This window comes from Stegostoma tigrinum, chromosome 6, assembly GCF_030684315.1.
Source record: "Stegostoma tigrinum isolate sSteTig4 chromosome 6, sSteTig4.hap1, whole genome shotgun sequence".
Classification (NCBI taxonomy): domain Eukaryota; kingdom Metazoa; phylum Chordata; class Chondrichthyes; order Orectolobiformes; family Stegostomatidae; genus Stegostoma; species Stegostoma tigrinum.
Window position 1 is genome coordinate 48,053,285 of NC_081359.1, and position 20,952 is coordinate 48,074,236.

General features: G+C 44.4%; 1 protein-coding gene across 2 annotated transcripts in view; it reads left to right on the forward strand.

The window, feature by feature from the left end:
• Positions 1 to 20,952, forward strand: part of LOC125453524 (V-set and transmembrane domain-containing protein 5-like) — a 42,918-nt gene that overhangs the window by 13,391 nt on the left and 8,575 nt on the right. For both annotated transcript variants that reach the window (XM_048533240.2, XM_048533241.2), the window contains exon 2: positions 9,113 to 9,439. In XM_048533240.2, coding sequence (XP_048389197.1) covers positions 9,113 to 9,439 — 327 coding nt within the window. The remainder of the gene's footprint in view (positions 1 to 9,112; positions 9,440 to 20,952) is intronic.

Here is a 20,952-nt window from a genome sequence, read left to right on the forward strand (position 1 = left end):
TGAAACACTGCCTCACCTTCTGGAGTCACCCAAAAGAGGAAATATCCTTCCTGTGTTCACCTTGCCAAGACTATGATACATCTTGTGCATTATAGAATCTTATATATTACAGTCAAGGTGGTCCTCATTTTTCCAAACTCAAACCAACTCAGCCTGTCCAACATTTCCTCATAAGGCAACCGATTTATTCCAGTTATCACTCTAGTAAAACTTGAAATCACTCCAATGCATTTGAACCCTTCATTAAACAAGGAAACCAAAACTGTACGCAGTATTTGAGATGTAGACTCACCAATACCCTGTATAACTGAAACAGAATATCCTTACTTTTCTGTTCAATTCCTCTCATTATGAAAGGATAGTATTTCATTAAACCTCATGATTACTTGCTGTGCCTGTATACTAACTTTTTGTGACAGATGAACCAGAATATGTAGAACCCATGTACCTCAAAATTCTGCAATCATTCCTTGTTTCAGTAATACTCTGCTTTTCTATTCTTCCTGCCAACGTGAACAATTTCACATTTTCCAATGTTATACCCCATCTGAAAGATTTTTCTGCATTCAGTCAACCAATCTCTATCTATCTGGAAACGCCATATCTCTTCTTCACAACTCCTTTCCTACCTATCTTTGTGCTGTCTGTGAATTTAGCCATCAAGTGTTCACTTCCTCTATCTGTTTCATTGTTGTATAGTAGAAGAAGTTGAGGCCCAGCACAGAACTCTTGTATGCAAACTCTGTTTTCTGCCACCAACCAATCATCTACACATGCTAATATATTACCACTTACTCTTTGAGCTTTTAGTTTCTGTAATAATTTTAGATGTGGCACCTTATCAAATGACTTTTGGAAATCCAAGTACATACGTCTACATGTTCCTCCTTATTCACAGTATATACAACTCCCTCAAAGAACTTTAATCAATTTATTAAATATGATTTCGTTTTTACAAAGCTATGCTTACTCTTTCCAATTACCTTCAGTTTTGCAAAGGGATCAGCTATAATCCCTTTAATGATCAATTCTAACATCTTCCCCATGACAGATGACAAGCTAATTCGCCTGCAGTTTACTGTTTTCCTTTTTCATCCCTTCTTAAATAATGGACTATATTTGTTTCGCTCCAGCCTGATGAAACATATTCCAAATCTAGGCAAATTTTAGAAAATATACACCAACACATCTATTAGCTCATTAGCCACTTCTGCCAAAACCCTCAGATGCAGTTAATAAGTGCTGGGGGCTTATTCCCATAGCCCCAAGAGTTTTCTTACCAGTAATTTTGCCTTGATTTTAAATTCACTAAATTCACCTCTCTTCCACCTCTTAGTTTATAGCAATTAGTAGAATGTTTCTGAATCTTCCATTGTAAAAATAGAAGTAAAATATATGTACTTTCCATCTACCATTTCCACATTAGCTACTATTAACTCCCCAGTATCAGTCTCTGGACATTGCCTGCATATTCCATCTGATGCTGAGGTCTGCAACCGACTGCCCTGTCCAATAGCTTGCTGCACTCACAAATTTACACGATTTGATGTCCATACGAGTGTTATTTTGTAATAGAAAAGTGCAGCACAGTACAGGCCCTTCAGCCCACGATGTTGTGCCATGGAATAATCCTAATCCAAAAATAAAATAATCTAACCTACATTCCCCTCAATTCACTGCTGTCCACGTGCATGTCCAGCAGTCGCTTAAATGTCACTAATGACTCTGCTTCCATGACTACCACTGGCAAACTATTCCATGCGCTCACAACTCTCTAGGTGAAGAACCTCCCTCTGACGTCTCCTCTATACCTTCCTCCTAACACCTTAAAACTATGACCCCTCGTGGCAGTCAATCCTGCCCTGGGGAAAAGTCTCTGCTATCGACTCTATCCATGCCCCTCATTACCTTGTACACCTCGATCAGGTCACCTCTCTTCGTCCTTCTCTCCAGAGAGAAAAGTCCAAGCTCAGTCAACCTCTCCTCGTAAGACAAGCCCTCCAGTCCAGGCAGCATCCTGCTAAACCTCCTTTGCACCCTCTCCAAAGCCTCCTCATCTTTCCTATAATAGGGCGATCAGAACTGGACACAATATTCCAAGTGTGGTCTCACCAGGGTTTTGTAGAGCTGCAGCAAAACCTTGCGGCTCTTAAACTCGATCCCCCTGTTAATCAAAGCCAAAACACCACTGGCTTTCTTAACAACCTTATCCACTTGGGTGGCAACTTTGAGGGAGCTATGCACTTGAACCCCAAGATCCCACCATTCCTCCACACTGCCGAGAATCCTGCCTTTAATCCTATATTCAGCATTTAAGTTTGACCTTCCAAAATGCATCACTTCACATTTATCCAGGTTGAACTCCATCTACTATTTCTCAGCTCAGCTCTGCATACTGTCAATGTCCCGCTGAAGCCTGCAATAGCCCTCGATACTATCAACGGCACCTCCAACCTTTGTGTCATCAGTAAACATACTAACCCACCCCTCAACCTCCTCATCCAAGTCATTTATATAAACTACAAAGAGCAGAGGCCCAAGAATAGAGTCCTGTGGGACACCATTCAACAGTGACCTCCAGGCAGAATACTTACCATCTACAACCACTCTCTGCCTCCTGTCAGCCAACCAATTCTGAATCCAGACAGCCAAATCTCCCTGTATCCCATACCTCCTGACTTTATGAATGAGCCTGCCATGGGGAACCTTATCAAATGCCTTGCTGAAGCCCATATACACCACATCCACTCCTCGACCCTCCTCCATGACCTCCTCAAAGAACTCAATAAGATTTGTGAGGCATGACCTGCCCCTCATAAAGCCATGCTGACTCCCTTTGATCACGCTATGCTTTCCCAAATAGTCATAAATCCTATCCCTCAGAATTCTTTCCAAAACCTTGCTGACCACAGACTTAAGACTGACTGGTCTGTAATTCCCAGGGATTTCCCTATTCCCTTTCTTGAAAAGAGGAAAAACAATTGCCTCCCTCCAATCTTCCGGGGAGAGTGAGGAAGCAAAGATCTTCGCCAGCAGCTTAGCAACCTCCTTTCTCGCTTCCTGGAGCAACCTAGGATAAATCTGGTCTGGCCCTGGGTACTTATCAATCTTAATGTCTGCCAAAATTTCCAGCTCCTCAACTTCTCAATCTCGATCTGTTTAAGCCTGTATCCCTGCTCCTCAAAGTTCTCATTCACAACAAGGTCCCTTTCTTTAGTGAAAACCGAAGCAAAAAACTCACTTAGGGCTTCCCCTATCTGCTCAGACTCCACGCACAAGTTCCCTACGCTATCCCTGATCGGCCCTACCTTCTCCCCGATCGTTCACTTATTCCTCATGTATGAGTAAAATGTCTTCAGGTTCTCCCTAATCCTTCCTGCCAAGCCTTTTTCATGCCCCGTCCTGGCCCTCCTCAGTCCACTTTTGAGCTCCTTCCGAGCAAGCCTGTAATCCTCTAAAGCTGTGCTAGACCCTTGCTTCCTCCACCTTACGTAAGCTGCCTTTTTCTTTTTGACGAGAAGCGCCTCTGTTCCCGTCATCCAAGGCTCCTTAATCTTACCCCTTCTTACCTGTCTCAGTGGAACAAATTTATGCATCACTCGCAACAACTGCTCCTTAAACAGCCTCCACATGTCTGTTGTGCCCTTTCTGTGGAACAATTGCTCTCAATCTGTACTTCCCAACTCCTGCCTGATAGCGTCATAGTTTCCTTTTCCCCAGCTAAATATCTTCCCCTGGCAACTGCTCCTTTCTCTCTCTATGGCTATGTTAAATGTGAGGCTGCTGGGGTCACTGTCGCCAAAGTGTTCTCCCACCACGAGATCTGACACCTGTCCTGGCTCATTGCTGAGCACCAAATCCAAAATGGCCTCTCCCCTCGTCGGCCTGTCCCCATACTGAGTAAGGAAACTCCCCTGAACACACCTGACAAAAACGGCTGCATCCAAACCATCTGCACTATGGAGGTTCCAATCAACATTGGGAAAGTTGAAGTCACCCATAAGAACAACTCTGCTACGTTTGCACTTTTCAACAATCTGCCGGCCTATGAGTTCTTCGGTCTCCCTACTGCTATTTGGGGGTCTGTAGAAAATTCCCTGTGAGGTGACTGCTCCCGTGTTGTTCCTAACTTCCACCCATACTGACTCAGTCGACAAACCTTCCTCGGCAACCATTTCTCTTGCTGTGATGCACTCTCTGATTTGCAACACTACACCCTCCTCTTTCTCCCCCCTCCCTGTTCTTTTTAAATGTTCTAAACCCTGGAACATCTAGCAACCATTCCTGCCCCTGTGAAACCCACGTCTCCGTTATGGCCACAACATCATAGTCCTGAGTACTGATCCATGCTCTAAGTTAATCACTGTTATTTCTGACACTCCTTGCGTTAAAGCAGACACATTTTAACCGATCCCTTCATTCCAAGACATGAAAACCTTCCCGGTAGATTCACTGCATCCTGCCACTGCCTCATCTACTACTATGCCCCCTCCCCCCTCAGATGTGTAGCTCTGGCTCCCACACCCCTGCCAAACTAATTTAAACCCTCCTGAACTACTCGAGCAAATCTCCCACCCAGGGCATTTGTGCCCCTCCAGTTCAGATGCAACCCATCCTTCACGTACAAGTCCCACCTTCCCCAGAAGGCATCCCAATGGTCTAAGTATCTGAAGTCCTCCCTTCTGCACCAGCTGTGCAGCCACATGTTAAGCTGCACTTGCTGACTGTTCCTCACCTCACTATCTCGTGGCACCGGTAGCAAACCTGAGAACACTACTCTACTCGTCCTGCTCTTCAGCTTCCAAAGTAGCTCTCTGTAGTCCCTTTCCAGATCCTCAGTCCCTTTCCTGGCTATGTCATTGGTGCCAATATGTACCACGATTTCTGGCTGCTCACCCTCCCCCTTCAGAATCTTGTAGACCCGATCAGCGACATCCCGGACCCTGGCACCTGGGAGGCAACATACCTTCCGGGAGAACACACCCACTTAAAAACAATCACTTACCTTCCCAGCAAGCTCCACTTCTTCCATTCTCTGCTCCCGTTCTTCCTGCTGCCCAAACCAAAAAAAAGATTTACTCACCTACCTGGCAGTCCTTGGCCCTCGCTCCGCAACTGCCGCCATGAAACTGAAGGCCGCTCCTCCCACAAGGTAAGCTTTTAAAAGATTAACTCACCTACCCGGCAGCCCTTGGTAACACAGTCTCAATATTTTTAAAACAAAAGTCCATGGGAGGGGTCATCCAATTGCCCATCCCTTATTGACCTTAATCTAAATTGTTGGCTGGGCTATTTCAGAGTCAACCATATTGCTTTGGGTCTGCAGTCACATTTATGTCAAATCAGGTAAAGATTGTAGGTCTCTACAGTGTGGAAACAGGCCCTTTGGCCCAACAAGTTCACACCAACCCACAGCGTCCCACCAAGTCCCATTCCCCTATAAACCCACCTAATCTACACATGCCTGAACACTATGGGCCATTTAGCATGGCCAATTCACCTAGCCTCCACATTTTTGAACTGTAGGAGGAAACCATAGAACCCAGACAGACACAGGGAGAATGTTTAAACTCCACACAGACAGTCGCCCAAGGGTGGAATTGAACCCAGTTCACTGGTGCTGTGAGGCAGCAGTACTAACCACTGAACCACCATGCCACAGACTTTCTTTCCTAAAGGACATTCATGAACCAGAAGTGTTTTTATGACAATTAACATGGTTATACAGTTGTCATGAGATGAATTTTTTAATAAAGTTTTTTTATTGAATTTCAACTTTCACCATCCGCTAAGATGGAATCCAGACTCATCTCCCTAAAACATCTCGGACTCTGGACACTCATCTCATGAGAATAATACTATGCCAAAATTTTTCCCAAATACTCTGGCAGAGCACAGCAAGTCATCTATCCTTTATTGGCACTGACCCAGGTTTTTCTGTTGTCATCACTGGTGCTGACCTGCACAGTGACGTCCATCCAGGCTACGGCTTCTGATACGGGCCTCCTACTGTCATTTCTGTGACACTGGATCTTCCACTTTTCCCCTACATTCTCAAAATAAACCTGCAATGAGATACTGTTGGGCGGTAGGGTAAGTGAGGATGTGGGGGTTAAGATCCACGAGTATGTTATACATTCTTGGAATATTAGTTCTTGGTGCCCAAGCAGAGAGCCAAAGTGATGTTCCTGGCTTTCAGGAAACTAGTGCCAATCTGGGTGCCCTTTGCATACAGTGTATTGATAGGCATTACACTACATGAGATAGCAGCAGGGCTGCCAACTTCCTGCCAGACTCAGCCACATGATTCATCCTGCTCCTCACATGTAGGCCTATTTGTTTGACCATCCTGCCTTAAGAGTCATTAAATTCAGGTCCTACCACTGAACACATCACTGCTAATGACTGCAAATGATTTGTAAATTATAAGCATCTGAGGAGTATGGAACTGGTTGAAAGCATATAATAGGTCATCAGAGCTCAGTAGATGAGGAGCCCAATGGTGTAGTACAGCAGGTTGAAGAAGATAAAGGATAGAATCAGAAGCTGAGAACAAGCTAAGATACACAATCTGGACCATCATATGTGGAATTGAGAAGTTAAAGCAGAAACATACCATCTATAGTTAATGTGACTATGGAACTTGGGTTGACTATATCTGTTGTCGTCTGAGGGTCAGGCTAAATTCTAGAAAAAGAGAAGCTGAAATTCTTCGTGGAGAAGTCTGAGCATTGACAATCAGTATGACTGATGACATATGTGCTGACTGAGCTAATGAGCTAATTCATAGAATTTCTTTTCATTGTATTTGCCATTCAACATGTAATTAATAGTTTATAATCAACTACAATTTGCCTGTAATTCATGTTTAACTTATGTTGATTCTTGATATTAAACTATAGGGAGTTACCTAAGATAGCAGTAATGTTTGCTTTGGTTGATTTTTATGTAGTAAAAATTAATTTGTTTTATACTATGGAATCTATGGCCTCACTTTTTCAGTAAATAATTGGGATTCCAAGTGTATTTTTTTCCTTAAAAATAAATGACTCATCTCAACTACTTATTAGTGCATTAGAAAGCACCACCATTGTAGGATAAAGTCAACATATTTAAAAAATCAACTTTAAGCTGAATTTATAAATACCTAGTTAACATAGGGCAAAGCATAAGGAGAAATTATGTTCATGTTCATTATTTTCATAAACTTGCTTGAGAAAAGGTAATACTACCATTTGACATTCATCCACAATTTTTTTGGTTATTAAACCCTTTCTGCAAATGCTGGGGTACAAACTGTTGATTTTACACCAAATCTGTGATATCTGTGACTAACTTTGCTAACTCACTATTCTAACATTACGTACCAATATTGAGTAACAAACCCTTTCACACTTATCCAATATTTAACATAAGACCTTAGCCAAATGCTTTAGAATTTTATTTACATTGTAATTCTCTGCTAATAGAAAGGACAGATTTAAATAGCCTATCTAGAATAAAGAATAAGTCAATGCATTGTTATGCAAGTTTACGTAGCAAATATGATTGCTTAAGACAAACAGGCACCATAGATAAAGTTCATTGCAACTCTTGAGACAATTAATTTAATTTGATTTAGTGTAAAGAGGCTGTGGCTTAGAAATATGACAGCACACATCCATTCTTTTAATCTCTCAGCATATCATGCATCAAACAAGTGTGGGCTATTTTATAAGATGGCAATGTCTTGCCTGCCATGACTTATTGAGGCTTCACTTGCACTCAACTATGTCAATGGTTCACTGTAGAAATACATAACGCTGAAAGATGTATTTGAATTAAAGTCCTGTTTTGTTGAAAGAACCTATTTTGATACTATTGTATCTCAGCACTGAGTCCTGTATTAAAATCACCCAGCCAGCATCCTTGCTGTCTTGCATTTGAAGAGGCGCTTAGTACATTCATGGTAGTTACTCATTTGTTATTTTAGGCTACTAGTTAATAATTGGGTGTTTTCTCTTTTGGCCTTTTATTTAACTTGAACTTGAATTCTGTTCCCTGAGTAGATTTTGCTAATGATGCACTGAAGGAGGTGGGTACTAGGCAAGAGAGCATACACTCAATGTGAATTCAGCTTCTCATTTTTTTCGAGAGGAACTTTTCAGAAATATAATTATGGCATGTCTTTGTTTCAGCAAGAATGCTGCCAGGACACAAAATTCCTAGTTGCAGGCACAACTCAAGTTCCAAACCAGGCATGGACAGCACTGACTGTGGCTATCAAATTAACCAAGTCTGGATAACCTTTAGACAATGGGAGCTTTCTGGGTGCACCAGTTGACACAACATACCACCCTAGAATCCTACAGCTCCATTAGTTCTGATTCAGCTTTGTCTAATTCTAATTTGAACCTCATTGTCAAATACTTACATTTATCTTCATTGTTTATTTGATTGTATTTTAATAAACGCAGCTCAGTTCAAGTTGTCTGGCAAAAAAAGGTGCTTGGGTACAATTTGACTCTAATTTCCAGATGTATGTAAAGGAATTCTTCATCCCTAAAACTACAATTGACAGATTTGTATTTTTATCTCAAAAGCAGTTTTAATTCAGGTATAGTAAGAACTGGTGATGCTGGAGTCCGAGATAACACAGTGTGGAGCTAAAAATTTTCTGAAGAAGGGTCCCAACTCGCAATGTCAGCTTTTCTGCTCCTCTGATGCTGCCTGGGCTGCTGTGTTCCTCCAGCTCCACACTGTATTATTTAATCCAGGCATAACCTACCTGTTCAATTCTCTGTCTCCTACTATAAAGAGATGTCACAGTTAGTACTCAATATCTGACCACCAATGTGGACAATTAAGGTATTCCCTTAGTGCTGATTGTATGACACCAATAAACACTTCTACGGCTATTCTCAACTTTTTCTGCCTCATCAAGTAACCTAAGGAATAGAGGCACTCATGGTGCAGCAGTAAGTGTTCCTACTTTTTAGCCAGAAAATCTGGTTTCAAATCCTATGTGCTGAAGGTTGTCTAAAGAGGTTGATTAAAAATATTTGTTACTTGAGAAGTAAAATTATATAATCATATAATCATAATCAATACATCTGAATCTGTCATTTTGCAGCTAATGGAATAATGGTACTAATACCTCAGCATTTTGTCAGTGCTTCGGTGGATGGAAGTGCTATTCTATCAGTGGAATATAGATGCACTGGAGTGCCTACAATTAGATGGAGCCAGCTATCGCCACAGGGAATGAAAAGTATCATCACCTGGGAACCAGGCAATTATCAAAACATTTCAGAGAGCTATCAAGACCGGATTCAGGAATACAGAAATGGGTCCATCCAGCTTTCCAATGTTCAGTTATATGATGCTGGCTGCTATGTTGTGACAGTGACAGATAAAGTAGGAAGCAGCAAGGATGGTATTATTATATTGAATATAAATGGTAAGTTATGGTTAACAATTTACTTCTTCTTGTTTATGTTTCTGCACATCTGGCTTTCAACATTCAAGATTTCCTCTTGTCTCAAATAGAAACAGTAGCCCAAGCCTAACTGCTCCAACTAATGGAAAACAGGCAGAGAGATAGTGAAAATACCTGGAGTTGTCCTAGACAGATCTTGCTCCCTTCCTCCGCATAATCCATACAAACCTGTTCTTTCGGCCAGATGAGCAACACCCCAAAGGGAGGAAATAGTATTCTGTCTTCAATAAACAAATCAATTAATATGAACTGATATTGATGCTATCAATTAATGATATAATCAGGACCAAATTAGCTACCTTAACCACAAGGACTAAACTGTGTGAGGAGGCAGTGGGAGCACTAACCTTGCTCCCAATATGCTGAAAACTCAATACTGCCAACAAGAGAGCTAAATATTTGGTTTTATTTTCATTTTCAAGTTTCTGTATGGACCACGAGCAGACCGTAAAGGATGTTAAATTTTCTGAGATAGTAAGAACTGCAGTTGCTGGAGACAGAGATAACACAGTGTGGAGCTGGTGAAGCACAGCAGGCCAGACAGCATCAGAGGAGCAGGAAAGTTGACACTACTGGCCAGGACCCTTCTTCAGAAATGGGGAAGGGAGCTCAGAAATAAATAGTTTCTGAAATGTTTTGGGTAGAATTTTCTTCTTCGGTTTATTTCTAACTTAATGAGAAATGAGGTATTGCTTGATAGATTGCTGACAATGATGAAGATCAAATGGATCAAGTTTCAGTATGGAATGGGGTCAGGGCTCAAAGTTTAAATTAGCAGGCAAAAGATGAAGAAGAATTCTAGATTAAAAGAACTAAATGGAGATAGTCTGAAACAATAGACTGAGATGGACCTGGCCTGGGTAAATTGGAATTAAACAGTGGCAGGCAAAACTGTAATTGAACCCTGGAATATGTCTAAAGAATAGATCATTTGGGAGCGGCCAAGCTACATTGCCATGAGGGGTAAAGGGAGGGAAACAATTGCATATGGTGTAGGGGATAATATATTGGCATGGACAGAAGATTGAGTAGCTGACAGGAAGTAGAGAATAGGTGTAAATGGGTCTTTTTCTGGTTGGCAAGATATAAGAAGTCGTGTACCATGGGGATCAGTTCTAGAGCAACAACTTTTTACTATTTATTAAATGACTTGGATGAAGGGACTGAAGGCACGGTAGCTAAACTTGCTGATGGCTTAAATATACAAAGAACCATCCAAGTACCTGTCCAAATATATCTTAAAAGACGTTAACGTGTCTGCATCTACCACCTCCACTGGCAACGCATTCCAGGCACCCACCACTCTCTGTGTAAAGAACTTTTCACGCATATCTCCCTTAAACTTTCCTCCTCTCACTTTGAACTCATGACCCCTAGTAATTGAGTCCCCCACTCTGGGAAAAATCTTTTTGCTATCCACCCTGTCTATACTCCTCGTGATTTTGTAGACCTCAATGAGGTCCCCAATCAATCTCCGTCTTCCTAATGAAAATAATCCTAATCTACTCAACCTCTCTTCATAGCTAGCACCCTCCATACCAGGCAACATCCTGGTGAACCTCCTCTGCACCCTCTCCAAAGCATCCACATCCTTTTGGTAATGTGGCAACCAGAACTGTATGCAGTACTCCAAATGTGGCCGAACCAAAGTCCTGTACAACTGCAACATGACCTGCCAACTCTTGTACTCAATACCCCGTCCAATGAAGGAAAGCATGCCATATGCCTTCTTGACCACTCTATTGACCTGCGTTGTCACCTTCAGGAAACAATGGACCTGAACACTCAGATCTCTCTGTTCATCAATTTTCCCTGAGACTTTTCCATTTACTGTACAGTTTGTCCTTGAATTTGATCGTCCAAAATGCATCACCTCGCATTTGCCCAGATTGAACTCCATCTGCCATTTATCTGCCCAACTCTCCAGTCTATCTACATTCTGCTGTAATCTCTGACAGTCCCCTTCCCTATCTGCTACTCCACCAATCTTAGTGTCATCTGCAAACTTGCTGATCAGACCACCTACACCTTCCTCCAAATCATTTACATATATCACAAACAACAGTGGTCCCAGCACAGATCCCTATGGAACACTACTGGTCACAGGTCTCCAATTTGAGAAACTCCCTTCTACTACTACTCTCTGTCTCCTGTTGCCTAGCCAGTTTTTTATCCATCTAGCTAGCACATCCTGGACCCCATGTGATTTCACTTTCTCCATCAGCCTGCCATGGGGAACCTTATCAAATGCCTTACTGAAGTCCATGTATATGACATCTACAGCCTTTCCCTCATCAATCAACTTTGTCACGTCCTCAAAGAATTGTATTAAGTTGGTAAGACATGACCTTCCCTGCACAAAACCATGTTGCCTATCACTGATAAGCCCATTTTCTTCCAAATGGGAATGGATCCTATCCCTCAATATCTTATCCAGTAGCTTCCCTACCAGCGACGTCAGGCTCACCAGTCGATAATTACCTGGATTATCCTTGCTGCCCTTTTTAAACAAGGGGAGAACATTGGCTAGTCTCCAGTCCTCTGGGACCTCACCCGTGTCTAAGGATGCTGCAAAGATATCTGTTAAGGCCCTCGCTATTTCCTCTCTTGCTTTCCTCAGTACACTGGGATAGATCCCATCCGGACCTGGGGACTTGTCCACCTTAATGTCTTTTAGGATACCCAACACTTCCTCCTTCCTTATGTCAACTTGACCTAGAGTAAGCAAACATCTATCCCTAACCTCAACATCTGTCATGTCCCTCTCCTTGGTGAATACCGATGCAAAGTACTCGTTAAGAATGTCACCCATGTTAGCTACTTCTTTGTCCTTAAGTGGGTCAATCCTTTCTCTAGTTACCCTCTTGCTCTTTATATATGAAAAAAAGGCTTTGGGATTTTCCTTAACCATGTTTGCCAGCAATATCTCATGTCCTCTCTTAGCCCTCTTAATCCCTCATTTCAGATTCGCTCTACATTCCTGATATTCTTGCAAAACTTCATCTGTCTTCAGTCGCCTAGACCTCATGTATGCTTCCTTTTTCCTCTTGGCTAGTCTCACAATTTCACCTGTCATCAATGGTTCCTTAATCTTGCCATTTCTATTCCTCATTTTCATAGTAACATGTCTCTCCTGCACACTAATCAACCTCTCCTTAAAAGCCTCCCACATATCAAATGTGGATTTACCTTCAAACAGTTTCTCCCAATCTACATTCCCCAGATCCTGCCGAACCTTGGTATATTCGGCCTTAGCCCAGTTTAGTACTCTTCCTTTAGGACCACTCCCATCCTTGTCCATGAGTATAATAAAACTTACGGAATTATGGTTGCTATTTCCAAAGTAGTCCCCTACTGTAATATCAACCACCTGGTCGGGTTCATTCCTCAACACCAGGTCCAGTATGGCCCCTTCCTGAGTTGGACTACGTACATACTGCTCTAGAAAACCCTCCTGGACACATCTTACATATTCTGCTCCATCTTGACCCCTAACACTGAGTGAATCCCAGTCAATGTTGGGAAAATTAAAATCTCCCATCACCACCACCCTGTTTCTCCTATACCTTTCCATTATCTGTTCACATATTTGTACCTCTATCTCACGCTCGCTGTTGGGAGGCCTGTAGTACAGCCCCAGCATTGATACTGCATCCTTCCTATTTCTGAGTTCTACCCATATTGACTCACTGCTTGAGTCCTCCATGTGGCCCTCCTTCAGTACGGCTGTGATATCGTCTTTGACCAGTACTTTTACCTCCCTCTCTATCCCTCCTGAAGCATCGATATCCTGGGACAACTAGTTGCCAAACATGCCCTTCCCTCAACCAAGTCTCAGTAATAGCAATAACATCATTCTTCCAGGTACCGATTCAAGCCCTAAGCTCATCTGCCTTATCTACTACACTTCTCGCATTAAAACAAATGCACCTCAGACCACCTGTCCCTTTGTGTTCAACACCTGCTCCCCGACTACTATTCCCTTTAGTCACACTGACTCCATTATCTAGTTCCCTACAGGCTATTGTTACTACCTCTTTTCTGTCCAATATTTGGTTCCCAACCCCCTGCCACATTAGTTTAAACCCTCCCCCACAGCATTAGCAAAAGCACCCTCAAGGACATTGGTTCCAGTCCGGCTCAGGCGTAGACCGTCCAATTTGTAATAGTCCCACCTTCCCCAGAACCGGTTCCAATGTCCCAAAAATCTGAACCCCTCTCTCCTACACCATCTCTCAAGCCATGCATTCATCCTGGCTATTCTTTCATTTCTGTAGGTTAGTAAGTTATGAAGATAATATAAGGAGGCTAGAAAGTGATATAGGTGGGTTAAGTGTTTGTAAAAATGTCTGGCAATAGAGTACATGTGCAAAAGTGTGAAAGTTCCCCTTTTGACAAGGAGAATAATGAATAAGTATATTGCATAAATGGTGACATTACAGAGAACCAGGTGCAGAAGATTGTAGATAATGGGAACCGCAGATGCTGGAGACTCCAAGACAACAAAATGTGAGGCTGGATGAACACAGCAGGCCAAGCAGCATCTCAGGAGCACAAAAGCTGACGTTTCGGGCCTAGACCCTTCATCAGAGAGGGGGATGGGGGGAGGGAACTGGAATAAATAGGGAGAGAGGGGGAGGCGGACCGAAGATGGAGAGTAAAGAAGATAGGTGGAGAAGGTGTGGGTGGGGAGGTAGGGAGGGGATAGGTCAGTCCAGGGAAGACGGACAGGTCAAGGAGGTGGGATGAGGTTAGTAGGTAGCTGGGGGTGCGGCTTGGGGTGGGAGGAAGGGATGGGTGAGAGGAAGAACCGGTTAGGGAGGCAGAGACAGGTTGGACTGGTTTTGGGATGCAGTGGGTGGGGGGGAAGAGCTGGGCTGGTTGTGTAGTGCAGTGGGGGGAGGGGATGAACTGGGCTGGTTTAGGGATGCAGTGGGGGAAGGGGAGATTTTGAAGCTGGTGAAGTCCACATTGATACCATATGGCTGCAGGGTTCCCAGGCGGAATATGAGTTGCTGTTCCTGCAACCTTCGGGTGGCATCATTGTGGCAGTGCAGGAGGCCCATGATGGACATGTTATCAAGAGAATGGGAGGGGGAGTGGAAATGGTTTGCGACTGGGAGGTGCAGTTGTTTGTTGCGAACTGAGCGGAGGTGTTCTGCAAAGCGGTCCCCAAGCCTCCGCTTGGTTTCCCCAATGTAGAGAAAGCCGCACCGGGTACAGTGGATGCAGTATACCACATTGGCAGATGTGCAGGTGAACCTCTGCTTAATGTGGAATGTCATCTTGGGGCCTGGGATGGGGGTGAGGGAGGAGGTGTGGGGACAAGTGTAGCATTTCCTGCGGTTGCAGGGGAAGGTGCCGGGTGTGGTGGGGTTGGAGGGCAGTGTGGAGCGAACAAGGGAGTCACGGAGAGAGTGGTCTCTCCGGAAAGCAGACAGGGGTGGGGATGGAAAAATGTCTTGGGTGGTGGGGTCGGATTGTAAATGGCGGAAGTGTCGGAGGATAATGCGTTGTATCCGGAGGTTGGTAGGGTGGTGTGTGAGAACGAGGGGGATCCTCTTGGGGCGGTTGTGGCGGGGGCGGGGTGTGAGGGATGTGTCGCGGGAAATGCGGGAAACGCGGTCAAGGGCGTTCTCAATCACCGTGGGGGGGAAGTTGCAGTCCTTAAAGAACTTGGACATCTGGGATGTGCGGGAGTGGAATGTCTTATCGTGGGAGCAGATGCGGCGGAGGCGGAGGAATTGGGAATAGGGGATGGAATTTTTGCAGGAGGGTGGGTGGGAGGAGGTGTATTCTAGGTAGCTGTGGGAGTCGGTGGGCTTGAAATGGACATCAGTTACAAGCTGGTTGCCTGAGATGGAGACTGAGAGGTCCAGGAAGGTGAGGGATGTGCTGGAGATGGCCCAGGTGAACTGAAGGTTGGGGTGGAAGGTGTTGGTGAAGTGGATGAACTGTTCGAGCTCCTCTGGGGAGCAAGAGGCGGCGCCGATACAGTCATCAATGTACCGGAGGAAGAGGTGGGGTTTGGGGCCTGTGTAGGTGCGGAAGATGGACTGTTCCGCGTAACCTACAAAGAGGCAGGCATAGCTGGGGCCCATGCGGGTGCCCATGGCCACCCCCTTAGTCTGTAGGAAGTGGGAGGAGTCAAAAGAGAAGTTGTTGAGTGTGAGGACGAGTTCCGCTAGGCGGATGAGAGTGTCGGTGGAGGGGGCCTGGTCGGGCCTGCGGGACAGGAAGAAGCGGAGGGCCTTAAACCCGCAGACAAGGGTGGCGCAGTGGTAGTATGGCGTACTGACCTCTACATCGCCGAGGCCAGACGCCAACTCTCCGACACCACCTCCTACCGCCTCCTCGATCATGACCCCACACCCGAGCACCAAACCATCATCTCCAACACCATTCATGACCTCATCACCTCAGGGGACCTCCCACCCACAGCCTCCAACCTCATTGTTCCCCAACCCCGCACGGCCCGTTTCTATCTCCTTCCCAAAATCCACAAACCTGCCTGCCCTGGTCGACCCATCGTCTCAGCCTGCTCCTGCCCCACCGAACTCATCTCCACCTATCTGGACTCCATTTTCTCCCCTTTGGTCCAGGAACTCCCCACCTATGTCCGTGACAAGGGGGTGGCCATGGGCACCCGCATGGGCCCCAGCTATGCCTGCCTCTTTGTAGGTTACGCGGAACAGTCCATCTTCCGCACCTACACAGGCCCCAAACCCCACCTCTTCCTCCAGTACATTGATGACTGTATCGGCGCCGCCTCTTGCTCCCCAGAGGAGCTCGAACAGTTCATCCACTTCACCAACACCTTCCACCCCAACCTTCAGTTCACCTGGGCCATCTCCAGCACATCCCTCACCTTCCTGGACCTCTCAGTCTCCATCTCAGGCAACCAGCTTGTAACTGATGTCCATTTCAAGCCCACCGACTCCCACAGCTACCTAGAATACACCTCCTCCCACCCACCCTCCTGCAAAAATTCCATCCCCTATTCACAATTCCTCCGCCTCCGCCGCATCTGCTCCCACGATAAGACATTCCACTCCCGCACATCCCAGATGTCCAAGTTCTTTAAGGACCGCAACTTCCCCCCCACGGTGATTGAGAACGCCCTTGACCGCGTTTCCCGCATTTCCCGCGACACATCCCTCACACCCCGCCCCCGCCACAACCGCCCCAAGAGGATCCCCCTCATTCTCACACACCACCCTACCAACCTCCGGATACAACGCATTATCCTCCGACACTTCCGCCATTTACAATCCGACCCCACCACCCAAGACATTTTTCCATCCCCACCCCTGTCTGCTTTCCGGAGAGACCACTCTCTCCGTGACTCCCTTGTTCGCTCCACACTGCCCTCCAACCCCACCACACCCGGCACCTTCCCCTGCAACCGCAGGAAATGCTACACTTGTCCCCACACCTCCTCCCTCACCCCCATCCCAGGCCCCAAGATGACATTCCACATTAAGCAGAGGTTCACCTGCACATCTGCCAATGTGGTATACTGCATCCACTGTACCCGGTGTGGCTTTCTCTACATTGGGGAAACCAAGCGGAGGCTTGGGGACCGCTTTGCAGAACACCTCCGCTCAGTTCGCAACAAACAACTGCACCTCCCAGTCGCAAACCATTTCCACTCCCCCTCCCATTCTCTTGATGACATGTCCATCATGGGCCTCCTGCACTGCCACAATGATGCCACCCGAAGGTTGCAGGAACAGCAACTCATATTCCGCCTGGGAACCCTGCAGCCATATGGTATCAATGTGGACTCCACCAGCTTCAAAATCTCCCCTTCCCCCACTGCATCCCTAAACCAGCCCAGTTCATCCCCTCCCCCCACTGCACTACACAACCAGCCCAGCTCTTCCCCCCTACCCACTGCATCCCAAAACCAGTCCAACCTGTCTCTGCCTCCCTAACCGGTTCTTCCTCTCACCCATCCCTTCCTCCCACCCCAAGCCGCACCCCCAGCTACCTACTAACCTCATCCCACCTCCTTGACCTGTCCGTCTTCCCTGGACTGACCTATCCCCTCCCTACCTCCCCACCCACACCTTCTCCACCTATCTTCTTTACTCTCCATCTTCGGTCCGCCTCCCCCTCTCTCCCTATTTATTCCAGTTCCCTCCACCCATCCCCCTCTCTGATGAAGGGTCTAGGCCCGAAACGTCAGCTTTTGTGCTCCTGAGATGCTGCTTGGCCTGCTGTGTTCATCCAGCCTCACATTTTGTTGTCGTGCAGAAGATTGTAGGTCCCTTTGTCTGTGATTATAAAAGATTTGATGCACAAGTACAGCAAACAGTTAGAAAAGCTAATACAATGTTACTGAATATAAAAACAGGGACATTATGTAGGGTAAAAAAGTGTGGAGCTGGATGAACACAGCAGGCCAGGCAGCATCTCAGGAGCACAAAAGCTGACGTTTCGGGCCTAGACCCTTCATCACCCCACATTATGTAGGGCACTGGTGATACCACAGGTGGTGTGGTGTACTGTATACAGTTTGGTTTCCTCATTTTAGAACGAACACAAGTCCTTTGGGAATCTGTTCAGAAAGTCTACTAAACTAGTCCCTGGAATAAGCAGATTGTTGATGAGGACAATTTGGTCAGGCCTGACTTGTATTATAAAAGAGCAAGAGGTTACTAGATAGAAACATACAATCCTGAGGGGCATTCACTGGGTGAATTTGAAAAACCTGTCTCCTCTTGTGGGAATATCTAGAACTAAGGGTCACTGTTTAAAAATAAGGGGTCACTGTTTTAAGGCAGAGTTCAAGGGAATTTTCTTCTCTCAAGAATTTGCAAATCTTTGGAAACCACTACCTCAAAAAGCAGTGGAAGTAAAGTATTTGAATATTTTTAAGGCAGAGGTCGATGCGTTATTCGTAAGCAAGAAGGTAAAGGCTATGGTGTTGACAGGAATGTGGAGCAATTAGATCAGCTGTGATCTCGTTGAACAGCAGAGTAGCTTTAGAAGAATTCTGCTTCCAATTAATAATCAAAGGATGAAAGAAATAGAATATAAAATGCAGCAGAAAATAAGAAAATAAATCTCAAGTTAATAATGCAACTGTGATACAGGATGAAAATAGAATTTTCAGAGAGGAAGTGAAAAAGAAAATAGTACAGGAAAGAGGGGATGAATTTGCTGACCATGTCACAGCAAAGGAAACAGTGCATAAACAACTGGATGGGCTAAACATTAATTAAGATGAGATATTAAAAAAAAGTGAATGCACTTAAAGGTGCTTGGTCACCATGAGTGGATAGGATACATCTGTGGATGCTTCAGGAAGCAAGGTTGGAAATTGCTCAATTACTGACCTTTATCCTTCCAATGTTCCAAAGATACGTGGGGAATTCTTACACTCGTCCAAAACTTAATGCTACAAGCAAAAACCCAGTGAATTTAGAATCCATACAGTGTGTAAACGGGCCATTTGGCCCAACAAATTTATACCACCCCTCTGAAGACCATCCCACATGTACCCATTTCCTGTAACCCAGCATTTCCCATATCTAATCCACACACTCCTGGATGCTACAGGCAATTTAACATGGCCAATCCACCTAACCTACACATCTTTAGACTGTAGGAGGAAACCCACACTGACACAGAGAGAATGTGCAACTCCTCACAGATAGTTGTATGAGAGTGGAATTGAACCTAAGTTCCTGGTGCTGTGCGGCAGCAGTGCTAACCACTGAGCCACCATGCCACACTTGCTCACATGTATTATGACACTGCTCTGGGGTAGGTGGAAATTCATTAGCGGTTGATCAGGGACAAAATCAACAGATCATTGGACAAGCGTGTATTAATTGTGGAAGGTCAGCACAATATGTTAAACCCAAACTGTTTTTAATTAACATGAATAAGTTTTTTGATGAGATCATCAATGAAGATAATACAGAGCATTTGTACTTCCAAAAACATTCCACAAAATAGGATAAGTTGAAATCCCCAAAATTAAAGAGAAAGTGCCAAAAGTGAAACAAAATGCAGTTGTTAATGTTAAATAGAAATAGAAAATGCTGGAAATACTCAACAGGTCAGACAACATCTGTGAAAAGAGAAACAAAGTTAATGTTTCAGGTCAAGATGCAGTAGGTTTTAAACATAGGGTTATATCAACCAGAACAAGGTAATGTCTGCAATAGGGTGGAAGATAATCTCTGTTCAGCTTCTATCTCAACTAGCCTTTGTATTCAATGGATCATTTGCTGACATTTCCATCACTTCTGGTGTTGTGCAAGAACAACACTTCTTCTTCCATCCCCCCCACTTCAATCTTACATAGGAAACCTTTCCGCCATCGTATTTTGGTCAATTCCTCAATCAGTCCCAACACCGCATTTGCTTCCAAAAGCATATTTCCATGCTAACTCCTGCCTTTTCAATATGTCCTTATCATCCGGGTGAAGCAGCAATTTGCATGTACTTCTTTCAGTCTTGAACACTATATTCATTGTTCACTTTTCTCTCTTTCACACATGGGAGACCAAACATAGATTGGGTTGTTGTAAGTACCACAAATTACCTTTAATTCAGCTACTTATTAAGAAAGATCACAGACAATCAAGTACTGAAACTATAGTTTAAACTTTATTGCATGTAGCATCTAATATAAAATCCCTCATGTAAGCAAATATAAGCCTGTGATCCAACTTAGCTATTACATGATTACTGGTGAAATCTTGCCAGAACTTCAACTCAACAGTGATCTGTCTATGAACGTTTCCAGGGTTCAGTACTTCTGCAGTGTTGTTCTTTCAAGTTCTGCTTAGGTAGAGTTCTGGTGTTCAATTCTAATACAGATTTTTGCCCTTTAGTCTCTGAGATGATCCATGAATAAACTCCTTTGAGTCCTTCATCTGAGTTACTACAAAACTACAGCTGGCTTCCTTATCAAAAGTATTTTTTTGTTTCTTGTTATAGTTGACATCGACTGTCTGTTTGAAGACACAGCTTTTCTGTAGTCAACTCCTTAAATTCTTCTGCAGGACAATCAGTTGTCCTTGAGAGCATAAAGCATGTAGTTTATCAAACAGTTGTCAAAACAGTTTTGTTTATATAATGTCAGCAAGACATGGCTAATTGCTTGAGTCTGTATAACAGCTTGTCTTTGTTTCTTAACAGCTTATTCCAGACAGTTATTCCTGTGTGTAATAGCTTAACATTTGTTGATTTATTCAGTCCATAATTAGTCATTAAAGTTATGAAGCCAATATTATCACAGGCTAACCACTTTGTGGAACATCTCTGCACAGTCCACAAACATAGCCCCAAGCTTCTAGTTACCTAACATTTCAATTCTCCACCTTGCTCTCACACTGGCATCACTTGGCCTGTTGTACTCTTCTAATGAATCTCAATACAGGTTTGTAAACAGCACCGCAGTTTTCAATTAGGCATGACATGGCTTTTTGGAATCAATGTTAAATTCAACAATT